This window comes from Hippocampus guttulatus, chromosome 17 (assembly GCF_054856545.1).
Source record: "Hippocampus guttulatus isolate MCC_2025c chromosome 17, RoL_Hgut_1.0, whole genome shotgun sequence".
Taxonomy (NCBI): Eukaryota; Metazoa; Chordata; class Actinopteri; order Syngnathiformes; family Syngnathidae; genus Hippocampus; species Hippocampus guttulatus.
Genome location: NC_141277.1, coordinates 276,098 through 288,711, shown reverse-complemented (window position 1 = coordinate 288,711; position 12,614 = coordinate 276,098). Strand labels below are relative to the sequence as shown.

The 12,614-nt window shown below is 52.8% G+C and overlaps 1 protein-coding gene across 6 annotated transcripts in view; it reads right to left on the bottom strand.

Annotated features, from left to right (window-relative positions):
* Positions 1–12,614, bottom strand: part of col5a1 (procollagen, type V, alpha 1) — a 49,027-nt gene extending 36,413 nt beyond the window's left edge. For 3 of the 6 annotated variants that reach the window (XM_086134218.1, XM_086134219.1, XM_086134221.1), the window contains exon 1: positions 5,302–5,599. In XM_086134218.1, the coding sequence (XP_085990344.1) occupies positions 5,302–5,404 (103 nt within the window). In that variant the 5' untranslated portion in view covers positions 5,405–5,599. Of the gene's footprint in view, positions 1–5,301; positions 5,602–7,135; positions 7,258–11,147; positions 11,326–11,619 lie in introns of those variants that run through there. The other 3 variants (XM_086134222.1, XR_015103406.1, XM_086134220.1) reach the window with 3 other exon arrangements.

The following is a 12,614-nucleotide window of genomic DNA, read 5'->3' as shown; positions in this document are numbered from 1 at the left end:
GCACACTAACCACTCTCGCGCTGATGGATGACACGCCACCTTCCGAGATTTCTTCATGTGAACCGGAACAAAAAGCCAAGCGGTAAGGCCCGTTTTTTTATTTTTTGAGGGTGGGGAGGTGTCCACGGTGGCTCCGCCGAATTCAGCTACGAGTGTATTTCGTCTGGTTCGAAACCCAAATGGAGAAAAAGTGCTTCGCTGGAATATTCCTGCGAGCCAAACTGCAACTGAGCCAGGCCGGGGGGAGATGAGCTTGGAAAGGATGAGTCATGCACTCATTACGACTACCCTCATTACACTTAAAAGAAAAAAAACAACAACGACGACGACGACTGTTTTCTCGCGACCCGACTACAATTCCCAAATGAGCCGAGAGGTCGCCGAGAACATTCCCGTCCCCGTGAAAGTGTAACCCGAAACCGAGACGACGGCGCTTTTGCGCTCCCTACGGCACATCTCGGCCCGATCGGGGCGGGGCCCCATTTTTTTTTTTTTTTTTTTACACACAGAGCGCCATTCAACACTTTCAAACAATCGGCCTTAATTACGACGGGATCTAATCGGCGGGATACGCGGGGCAGGATATGGTGGAGAATGAAGCGTTTGTGCGCCGCGCACTTGGATCCGAGGGCGCCGGTAGCCACCTACCGTCCCGCGTATTTTGCTTTGGCTCACGTGTAAGCCAGCGTGGTACAAGAGCGTCTTTGCAACGGCTCGCGAGCGTGGATTCCTTTCCCAGATGCTGCGAAAACTTTGCCTGCCCTGCTCCGACTCGACCGCAGAAGTGCGGAAGAATTCGGAAAGGTGCTACCAAAGCCTCGTCAAAGTCCTCAAGTTGGACAGTCATTTGCGGTGAAGTGATCGACGTGACCTTCATATTTAGGGGAGGAGCTACGGTGAGGAAGCCGCCTCTTCTTTTTAAGAAGAACCTCGTTAGATGAGGTCATCGTGACACGTTTCAACTTTCACTCTAAGCCTCTTTTTTTTTTAAATCTCTAATCAGGGGACGTCTCTAAACGGTCAATTACTTTTTTCACTCAGTAGTAGGAAAACAGGCCCAGTGAGCCTTCTCCACAGTGAAAACCAAGGATTGTTTGCCATCGCCAGGTCGTTTGTAAAAAAGATCGAAAAATCCGTTTCTTTTTGCAATCAAGGGAATTTGAAACAAGCGGCCACACTACTCCGCCTCTCCCCGAAACAATCATGAAAACAACGAGCAGCCAAAACAAACAAAAATCACTTTTCTTGAACTCATTTGACGTTTGTGAGCAAATTCTACGAGCGAGCAAACACAACCGCACGACTATCCTACGTCAAGAGAATTCATTCGGATCGATTTGGCAGTGCCAGGAGCACGTGATCGCTTTGAAAAGCCTCCTTCCATTTCCCAAAAATTCAACCAAGCGACCAAAACTTGTTTTCGGTTTTTCGCTCCCCAAAACACATTGGTGGTTAAAAACTTGCACTTAGAGGAGCGTAAAGGCCTTCGTGAGGAAAGAGATTTTTGCCTGTGCTGCTTCCAAGACTAAAGCGGATCATTTTACTGATCGATTCCACATGGAATTTTTAACGATTAGCTTGGCGGAATAATCGATTCGCACGACTCTCCCTACACGTGTTAATGGGTTTGTTTTTCGAAAACAGCAAGTCCTGCGTGAATTTTTTTAGTTGGATGCAGACATGACGGCTAATCCCGCCCATTGCCCGTCGCTTTCACCAAAAACATGCCGAGTTATCATTCGCCTCGTCAGGAAGTCAACAGCAAGGCAACTCGTTAAATCTGTCCAGAGTCAATCGCTTTTAAACAACTTGAAAGGGCCTGGAGGGAAGAAGAAAAAAAAAACGGCACCGATGTTTTAAATTCTTCACTAAGAAACACATGTGATGGCTGCCCGAATGAAAAAAAAACAGCATCTTTTGATGACCTTGATCGTGGACGTGCAATCTTTTTTTTTTCTTCTTTTTTGGAGAAAATTCAGCTGAGAGGCTGCAGATGTTATTCCATTTGGAAGTTTCTCGGAGAAAGAAAAAAAAAAGCCTCCGCAAGAATGGTGTATTTTCTTTTCAGTTGGGTGGCGGGGAGAGGGGGGTTTGCAATTTTTTTTCCCTCCGAGAATCGGGAAGAAAACATCTGGAAGACATTTTTTCCTGGCTTTTCCGAAGCTTTAGCCGACGACGGAGTGCAAGCGTATCAAATCCAGATGTGGCGGCCAGCTTTTCTGATGTCAATTTTTTTTCTCTCTCTTTCTTCGGATGAAACAAAATAAGGTATTGATGGATCTTGGACGGACGGATGTTCTTACACCGCCCGGTGTCGCCACCGCCGCCGGCTTTGGCCCAAATACGTCCTTGTTTACGCAGGGACGCACTATTCCGAGAATGTTGTTACAGTACCTTTTACGCTTACTTTGCCAGTTGATTTTGTCAAACAGTACACACACAAAAAAAACAAAAAACAATTCTTTTGGAGCAAAGAGCAGCAGCATTAGGAGGTTAGCTGCTCACCCGAAATGATGTTAACATGCTAACCATTAGCTCAGCAAAGACGCGACTGTCAATTGGTTTCATTGTTTAGGGCGCAAATGTTTTCTTTAGGAAATGGCTCGTCTTTTTCGCTCTCGTCGTGCCCGGGTGACAATGAAGGCCTCGTAAGCTTGTTAGCCACATTCGTGAACGTTTGCCGAGTGCTAAATTGGTCTCCGATGCTAACGATAGCAAAGTGGGGCCAGAATACATGATTAGCTCCGCTAGCACACGAATGATAGCACACGAACGATGAAATTAACAAAGGCAGCATTAGCGGGTTAGCAGCGTTGTCGAAAGTATACTAACTATACTAACTCACAACAAAAACTAACCAATGCAAAAAAAAAAAAATGATGACACTATGATTCAGTTTGATCCGACAACAGAGGCGTTAGCATGCTGGCTCCTCATCCTCACACTGTCGGCTAGATTGCCTTTCACACTAACTAAAACAACGCGGAGGAGAAATACAGGTGACGCTTAGCCCTGCTAACAGAGGGTTTAGTTGTACGATCCCGAAAAGAACGATATTTTGCTTCCATTGGAATGGACAGTAGCGATATCAGCATGCTAGCTGCTAACCCTAAAACTGGAGGCTTGATATCCGTTCGTGTTAACGACAGCAAAGTGCAGTAAAAGTGAGCGATGAGCTGAGTAAGCTAATAGTTGTTTTGGTCAAGCAAACATAAATAAATAAATAACCGTTTTGCTTCAACTGCAACAAACCGTGCGGTGTTAGCATGCTAGCCGCTAAGCCTAAAACTGGACGCCAGGTAAAGCTTTTGCAGCAATGTGCCAACACTTGGCCCTTTCAGAACATGTCATTTGGCTCGGGGGTTTCATTGAGCACAAATAATGTTGCGCAATAGGCCAGCATCCATTTTCTGATCAGTCGAAGCGTCGGCGCCGACGTGCCAATGAAAACAATCGGAGTGGACACGGCAAGGCTTCACCTGTTGGACCACCAAGAGTGGCGAGCCGCGTGCTAATAATACACGCGGGCCAGACCCCCGCTTGACCCCACGCGACAAATGGCTTGGAGGGGCCATTCCAGTTTGCGCCTATCCCGGCTGACCGGTCGCCTGTCCGCGAGCCAAGTGTGGGTGAAGCATGCGAAGCACTACGCCACCAGCGTCTTGCTCAAAGGGACATGGCTACGCGCATCAATTGAAGACCCCTTCCTCCGCCGAGCCTTGCAGATTGGTCGGCGGCAGAAAATTCAGCCACGCGTCGCACCGCTACGCGGCCCAAGGCCCGCAGCGGCGCAATGAGCCACCCCTTCACGTTTCTCAGTTGCTCGCTAGGTGAACCGTTGCGTAGCCACGGCCCCACCTGAGGCCAGCGACCTTCTCACACCGACCGCTGGCTTGTCCACTCAGCAAGTCTCGGCGTTTCGGGGGAAAAGGGTCGCGCGGCCCGCCCGAGCTCCCGATGTCCTTGTTCAAGTCAGACGTCCGCGAGACACCCGTTGCATCCGTCGCAGCCGATTGGACAATATGGCAAAGTGAATCGCGACTTTTGACGGACGCCAACCGTTGCACGAGCGACGACGCGTTTTCTGTCATTTTCCAAACTTATATGGAGACAAGCTACGTGACCGGCGACACTCCTGACGGCCTACTTTACGAGACATTCTCCACCTCCGTTATGCCCCCTTTTCGGTGACATCTGACGCGGCAGTCGTTGAGCCTCGCTCACCGTCGCGATGGCAAATGTCAGGAAAGTCGGCCGCGCGAAGCACTACGCGACCAAACGACCAACGGCCCGCTTGAAGCGATATCAATACATGCACGCCACCACTTTTCTCGGCTAGCCGCCGGCCTCTTTGGCGTTTGCGGCACATTCGGCCGTGTGAGCCGCGACGCTCCAAATGTCTCGGCGCTCATCGTCGATACCAGTTAGAAGTTTCTTGAGGCTTGACGACGCCCCACTTCAATGACAAAGTTTGTCGTTGGATCGGATTGGATTTTGACAGTTGTTGCCATTTTGGTCAAATCGGATACGTGACTCGCGACGCCACCAGCGCCCCGCTTGAAGTCAAGCGATCGGCACTTCTCGGGCGCTCGCAGCAAAATCAGCAACGCGAAGCACTACACTCGCATTGCCTTCACATTTCTTATCTTGGCAACTTCTTCTTGACACTTATCCTGCCGTGACTAACGCCGACATGCCAAAGCTTTCCCCGTGTCAGGGTGAGACGCAGCTTAGTTAGACTGCGCAGCCTGTACGCTGGCCAAAAGAAAAAAAAAGATCCGATCTTGAGAGATACTCAATTCTCCACTGCCCTTGCGATCAAGAAAAGAAAACCCCAAAGACTCCCCGGAAGCTGCAAAACTTCTTCGCCGAGAGGCAAAAAAAAAAAAAAAGGGATGTCGCATGTGTCGAGGTCCCACTCGGAAGTCGTAAGGAGCAACTTTTTGAAGACGCCGGTGACCTTCTACCTTTTGTAAGCTGCACTGTGCTTCTTTTTACACTTGAGCGACAGTTCGACCCGGAGAAGGTTTGAACGGTTTTGAGCTTTGTCCCCGTACGCCGGTAACGATGATTTCCTTGATCGCCGCCCCCACCATCCCAGCTTTTGCAATCTACCTGCAGCGCCCAAAAAAATTTTTTAAAAAGGGACTCTAAGTGGCATCCGTGCAGGTTTTGAAGCCCGCATAGCGGCCCGCGAACGCCCGGGAAATGGAACGGGCTCAACTTCGCCCTTTCGGTCGCGCCTCGAAAGCCACCCAACGGCGGCGGGCTCGTTTCGCGCGAGCGCGTTTGGCAGCCTACCTGCGCTGGCCGGCGATGTGACCAAAAGCAGCCCGAGGACAAGCAGGGAGAGCAGCGCCTCCCTTAACCTCCGTTTAACTTTCCATCGGATGGGGCTATCCATGGCCGCCTGCCTCGAGTGCACCACGGCTCTTCGCAGCTCAACTCAAGTCGGACCCGCGGCCGCGTGTGATCGCTTGACGAGCAAAATAAAAAAAGGAAGGAGGGGTGGGGGGGAAACAAAGAAGGGGAACGGGGGAGGAATAGCGTTGAGGACTGGGGAGGGGGGCTCTCAAGCAGCCATAAGGGTCCCGAGCTTTTCGTGGGGCGGGGGGGGGGAATCCTCCGGACTGGACACACACGCCGTCTGTCCCGCTCGGATGCTGCGCTCCTCTGAGGCGCCTGCAGCCCTCACATGGCACCCCCCCCCCCCCCCACCAAAAAAAAAAAAAAAAAAAGTCCCCCTCCTTCCAGCCCACTTACACACCCACCGCCGCGGGCTGTCAATCAGCAGGCAGCCAGCACGCTTGAGGCAAATCAGAGCCTGTTATTGGGCAAAGGGGGCCGGCAGCGAAGGAGCTGGGGAGGAGAAAAGCGCAAGGGAAAGTTTCGTGCCTGCGAGTGCTGCACTTGGAATTCCAGACAAAAAAAAAAAACGGGCCAAGGAAAAAGCATTCCTGAAGGACAAATGGATTCAGAGGCAATGTTAAGTGCGCGCGCATTCTCCCAAAAAAAAAAAAAACGGTGACCACTCTTAATATGAAAGGAAGTTCTCACCCGGCAGCCCACTTTGCAGAAACGAATGTCAAAAGAATTCAACGGTGGACCGTCGGGATTTGTACACACGACAACCATGACCGAATTGGAGAATCAAAAATCAGGGGTGTCCAACGTATGGCCGGGGGGCCGTTTGTGGCCCGCCATCCGTTTTTGAGCTGCCCGCGGCATGACCTCCCATCCCCCCCCCCCCAAAAAAACAACTAAAAATGATGTCTGACATGGGCCGCAAAGTGAGTTGAAAAAAAAAAAGGGTGAAGGTGGACAGAGTGAGAAGGCAGGCGGAACATGTAGCCTCGCCTTGTGGCCTTCAAAGTGGCCAAATCCCTTGAGAATGAGAGCAAAGCCTCATTAACATCTGACCAGCGACATTTGTTTTCCTTCAAATGTAGCGTAGCCTCGTTCCCGAAGAGTCAACATGGCATGGCTTCATTGCTTTCCGACGTGGTCCACATTTCAAATGCGCCATTGCTGTCAAATGCTCTCTTTTCAAACACAGCAGCGTCTTGTCGCTTTACGTCTCGCCAAGTCCCCTTTTCTTCATGGGCAGCTTCACTGCCTTTTGACTAGCCAAATCCCCTTTTTAAAACATAGCAAAGCCGACGACTCGTGAAATCCCTTTTTTTCGCTGCCTTCCAAACAACCGTGTCTACTTTTTTTTTTTTTGGGAAACATGTAGCAAGGCCTCATTGTCTTACACACCAAGCGAAATCCTCTTTTGGATTCTCGGGAGAGCTTTGTGATCGTCTGTCAAGAATCAACAGGCTTGCATTTTTTGAGCGCCTTGTCAACGCCATCAAAAAAAAAAAAAAAAAGAGAAGCTCCAAGCGGCGCGCGTTTTATCTGCATACGTCGTCGTTAGCCGAGAAAGCAAAAGGCGCATGCTAGCCAGCAACTGAAAGAACGGGAAGCGCGTGAACAAAATCCAGAAGGAGGCGTGATTGATGGCGCTGCAATTATTGGATGTCTCCGGGTGAAATAGTTGCTGTCTTTTTGGGGACGAAAGCGACTGCGTTACAGCGCGTCGGCCTGTCAACCGCGAGATGCCTCGTGCCAAGAAATGAACGTCACCACTTACCCTCCCCGAGCTTTCGGACTCGACGTGCTCCGGGTTGATCCTTTGGCGTCTCACGTCGGGTCGGGCCGGCGTTTCAAGGCAGCGGCCGCCTTTCATTTGTCGCAATCGATGGATTGGGCCGGCTGATGTGGGGGGGAAGAAGAAAGAGTTAATTATGCTCTGCTAAATTGTTAAAATGTGGATGTAAAATCATTCCTCGTCATTTTTTCACGTCCGATTGTTGACACTTCATTCGGTTCTCATGAACCGAACTGAACGACGCCAACAAAGTGGCTCGTTTGACTTGGGGAGGCCCGGGACGCACTATTGCAGCGTCCCAAGTGCAGTGCCGTCGGCGAATTGCGGATGAAAGCAATTTTGAATGGGAAGAGAAAGAAAAAAAAAAAGCTCTGATGGCAAGCTGCAAGCGCTGACCGCGGACAACTTGCGGTGATGCGCCACCGTAGCGCAAAAACATCGAGACCATTCAGAAGACGCACGCAGACACCCTTGTCGCCTTGACGGACAGCGGCCCCCCCCTTTCACGCGTGCTCGTCAATTCATTCAAATGACCCTCGACCCAACAACCAAAACGTTACCGGTTCGGCGTTGCGTTTTGCGGACCGCCCGACCCATTCACGCACGAGAGAGAGGCCATCGTCTCGGGCCGATGACCGGAGGGGAACGACCCTTGCTCAAAGTTCGCCGGGAAGGGCTCCCGCGCGGCCCCGAGCCGCTTCGGCGCGGGACATTGTCGAGGAACGTTGCGGCACGTGAGCCCGACGAGGAAGATGAGCGCGCGTCCGTGACTCATCGCGCGGTCTGTCCCACTTGGGTTGCTGTTCACTCTTTCCAGAGTTTCCCGCGCGGCCCGCCATGCGTCGGGAGAGGAAATCTAGGACGACTCCGCAATCTCCGTCCGGATGACGTCCGCGGGCTCGTTTGGGAAACGCGGCCTCACTATTCAGGCGGGCAACGGCGGAGCCGTTAGCTTCACATGCTAACGTGTGCGCCGGCGCACGTGAAGAAAGCTTTCCGGGGACGTCATTAGAGTGAAGCGGGTCATTCCTGCCTGCGGCGCGCGGCATATTTGGCCTTGCCCGTTCCACGTGTCCGCGCTCTTTCACGTCGAGAGCCGCCTCATGTCTCCCATTCTCGAGCGCGGAGGCGAGGCCGCTCGCTTTTGTACGCGCGACGCTGCAGCAATCAATCGCTGCGCGACGCAGCAATTACGAGTAAGACGTCAGGGGACAAAAAGTCATCGCCGTGCAACATGGTGACATTTTTTTTTCTTCATAATGTTGACTTTGTTTTAGAGAAAATCAAAAAAGCGTCTCTTTCTACGAGGAACATTTTTCTTGAACATTCCGTCCTCTCATAACATGACCTTTTTTTTCTCTCAAGTGTTTGAACAGCAAAGTGGATGCAGTTGGCCTCCTTCTTGATTCAGTGATGACGCTTCAATTTCCACACGTGCTCGAGTGCGTCGCCGCAAGCGGAGGGGGGGGGGGGGGGGGCGAGGGGGCGTGCGGGATCTCCGCTGAGGGGAGTATGAATGGAAAAGACACCAGGGCCCCGGAGGAGGCAATAAATGCGGAGACGATGCTCTCAAACGCAAAGACGCGGAAGAAGCCGGGCCCCCGACGACGACGCTCGCTGCAAAAGAGCCACAAGCTCGCCGGGGCGGATCCAGACACGTTAGCCGTTTTGCTAGCGCGCTCCGTTTTGTGCCGAGTCAGCGCGGGAAACTTACGGCAATGCGGCGCCGCCTGGCCACGCCCCTTTCTAACTCTCTCCGCGACCGCGCTCGCGACACGCCAAAAGACGTCCATCGTCTTGGAGCGTTGAAATGAATGGAAATAGCCTTCCGGTGCCCCGAAATCCACCAATAAACATCTGGGACACGTGTTTGCTGCGAGAAAAACAGCCCCCGACATCACATCATTTCACGCTATCACACGCTTTGCGCATCACGATCGCTCGCTGCTCATTGTGGCAGGGGAGGGAGGGGGGGGGGGAGTACAACACCCGCAGACATCCAACGCGCAGAGTTGAGGATGAGAGGCAGAAGAGGTTTTGACAGCCTTGTTTGACATTTCAACTTTATCGTACGATTCCCGGTGCGCTTCACTCTCCGGACCCAACTTTCCGAGAGGCCCCGTGCCAACTCCCGCCGTTCTCGGCTGCCGGGCCGACTCGTCTTGGCTTCTGCGCGCCAGCGACACTTGCGGGGCTCGCTCGGTTCACCGAGTGCGCTCGGATGGAAAAAAAATTAAAAAAAATCTGCCACTCTTGGATGCCGAGCGAGGGAGGCCGCGGCGAGAGCCACGGCTCCTTCCGCCTTGCGTTGCAACACTCTGCCTCCGTGGGTCCACAAAGCGCCCCGCGAGCTCCCTGGCACCGCACCGCGCGAGCGCCGCTTCCGGAACTTGCCGAGCGCCAAGGTTAAACGACCGAGAACTGGCGGAGGGTCGAAGCGGTTGACTTCTGAGGACGCCAAGCCAAGGCAAACTTTACCGTCCCCAAACTCCAAACTTGAGCTCAACCATATCAACTCGAGCGCATTTTTCGAGAGCGCTCTCAAACCACCGGCGCTGTCGACAAAGTGCCCGACGCGCAGCAAAAGCAACTCGCACAACAACAAACGAGAAAACGAGCCATTCGTCACACGCCGAGTCCAAAGACTAAAAATGACAACTTTGAAAGATGGGCGGCGGGGGGGGGGGGGGGGGGGGGGGGTTCCCAAATCGGAGCATCGAAGAGACTTTTGCCAACTGTCAACGGACAAAACCGCCGCCTAACCGAGCTCCGACCATCGCAAACGCGCTAACCCGAAAGCGCACTTGACCCCCCCGGTGCCGACCGTAAAGGGACGACAAGCCTCAGACTAGCCCGAGCCATTTCCAGGTCACTCCCCCCCCCAAAAAAAGTGTCGCCGCCGAGGCGGAAGAAGTGGCGGGATTGGGAGGCGTCTCTCCTCTCGCTCCTTATTGCCGCCCCTCCCGCCCGGCTTATCCGTTGGCTATAGTCACGTCGTAGCGGCAACATATGTTCACGCGGGGGTCCGCAGGGAGGCTGAGGGCTGCGCGGTGCGGCCAGCGAATCCTCCTTCCCGTCGGCACCCGTCGCAAACGTTATCGGCGGCGGCCTTTCTCGAAAGGAGCCGAGCAAAATGTGTGCGCTTTGTTTTTGTTTTTATCTTTGAGGAAAAAGTCCTCGACGAGCGCCGCGCTTTTGCTTGGCGTCGTGACTTTCCAGTAAATTCCGTTGCCGAGGCTCCCCTTCCCCTGCTCCGCCCGCCTCGTGTTCTCCCAGCTCAGCTTGCACGTTTTCCCTCCTTTTTGGTTGGAGACGATTCTCCTTTCTGATCCCCCCCCCACCCCCAAACACGAGTCCTTGCCCGGGAGGTGGAGGGTGTGTAGATATGTTACTCGTTGCAACTCGGGATCTCTCAAGTTGAGCCATAAAACAAGAAGCAAATCAAGACAAACATGGAAAATATCTGGAATAGCTCAGCGCAGGACAGCGAGAAGATCAACTTGTGGTTGATCTTCGCGCTCATGACCCCCTTCCGACAATGAGAGGCTTACGGCAGATGAATTGAAAGTTTCCCGGTCAGCCAGAAGGCCCATTTGAGTACGGCAACACTTGGTTTTGACAGTTTCGGACTCCAATCTCCCGCCACCTCGCGCGCGAGCCTTCAAAATGGCCCGACAACAAGTTTTTCTTTTTCAACGTCGGGATTGGCGGATTTCATTTCGGTCGAATGGAAACGAACGTTCGCATTTAATGGCGGCCACGGAAGTCGGAGTACAATGAGCCGTTTCAATGGGTTGACAAATTCAAGTTTCAGTATCAAAGCTGCTGAGCTCAAAAAGGTTGAATACCGAAGGTAATAATGTCCACAAACTGCCGGGAAGCTCAAAATGTCCTCCTAAATCGTGACCGGCAGCGGCCGTTCGGTAGAGCGGCAAAATCCTCGTGGCTAGCTAGCAAGATGACAATTAGCAAGAAAAGGCGACAAGAAACATACCAACAGCGTTGCCGCCGATGTAAGTCGAGGGCTTGGTTGTTTTTCAACGGATGGCTCGACTCGACGAAACGCCAAAAGGACAGACGGATTCCGTTTGATGGAAAAGAAAGGACGTGCGCGCCGCGGCACGACGGGAGAAGGCCATCTTCTCGGCGACGAAAATCACTTCCGGCTTGCCCTTTTTTTCGGCCAATCAGACGCCAGCAACATTAACAAAAAAAAACACGTATGAGCAATTTTTAAACGACAGAATATCATTGGGGGAACCGTAACACGAAAGAATATGATGCTCAAACATCAAATGATCATCATTAATAAGAGAACATGAGCTTCCGTTTTGATGAAGGCGAAGAGAATGAAGTTGTATTTTTTTTCTTTACAACATCTCGTATGGTTGACCCCCAAAAAATGATGTGAGAATATGATGATGGTTGATGTGGAAGAAGGGATGAAATTCACATAAGCGCTGCACCTTCATTCTCTTCGTCTGCCGTTTGTACGGACGTTGGTGCTATTTCCTCCAATGGCTAATTTGTGACAAGCGCTCGTTTCGAGATGTCGCCGGTCACCCGGACTGGCCTCAACTCCTGCTCACTTAGCGGTTTGCCGGCTTCGCTTCAGAGCGACAGAAGCAGCCGTTCCATTTGGTGACGAGGATGTTCGGTGGGGGGCACGCACGGCGTTGGCGGCTGCCCTGAATTGGCGCGACAATTACTCCAGGACCCTTTTTCTGTCTCCCTGGAGCCAAAACGCCCCAGATTCCCCCGGGCGGGAGCGTTTCCACCCCCGAGCACGCACTCGCCTCCAGCTGGCCGGACGGGCCGGCTGGTGACTGAAACAACAGGAAACGCCGACAGTTTGGGGGGGTCCTTTTGTCCCCATAAGTGGGACCGCCATCTTCTTGACTCAATTGCCCTGGAAAGGAGTCCCGCTCTTTCCGGCAAGAGCGCGAGCCGGAGCATCCTCGACACGGTTGGCGAGCAGATGTGCTCCACCTCCTGCCCGCTTTCCCTCCTCGCTCTGGCCGTGATCAATCGCTCGCTTCGTCTCCGAGCCCGCCTTGGGAAGTACGGCCGGAATGTGACAAAGATGCGCAGATCTTGGTCCGTCGAGGAAACGCCGATTGCGCAGAGCCCGGCGTTTTGCTTTTTACAAGTTGGGAAGATTTGTTTTGCCGTTTGCCAAACACTTTTGGGGGAAGGATGGGAAGAACATTTGGTGGCCAGCCGGAATCGGCGCTTGGCTCGGCGCCAAACGTTCTCGCCGGGATGCGATTTGGGACCACACGGCGAGACGCGCTCGCATCCGCCGCGTGACAGGAAAGCGCTGCGTTTCTTCTTCAGGTCGCCGCGGTGACGCGAAAGCACGTGGAGGAAATGGGAGCACTTTTCTGTTGTTCTCCGTGTTTTAGCCCGACTCCGTTTGCAAGCTTTTCCATGCTGCTTCATCGCAAATTCTGTCTGGCTG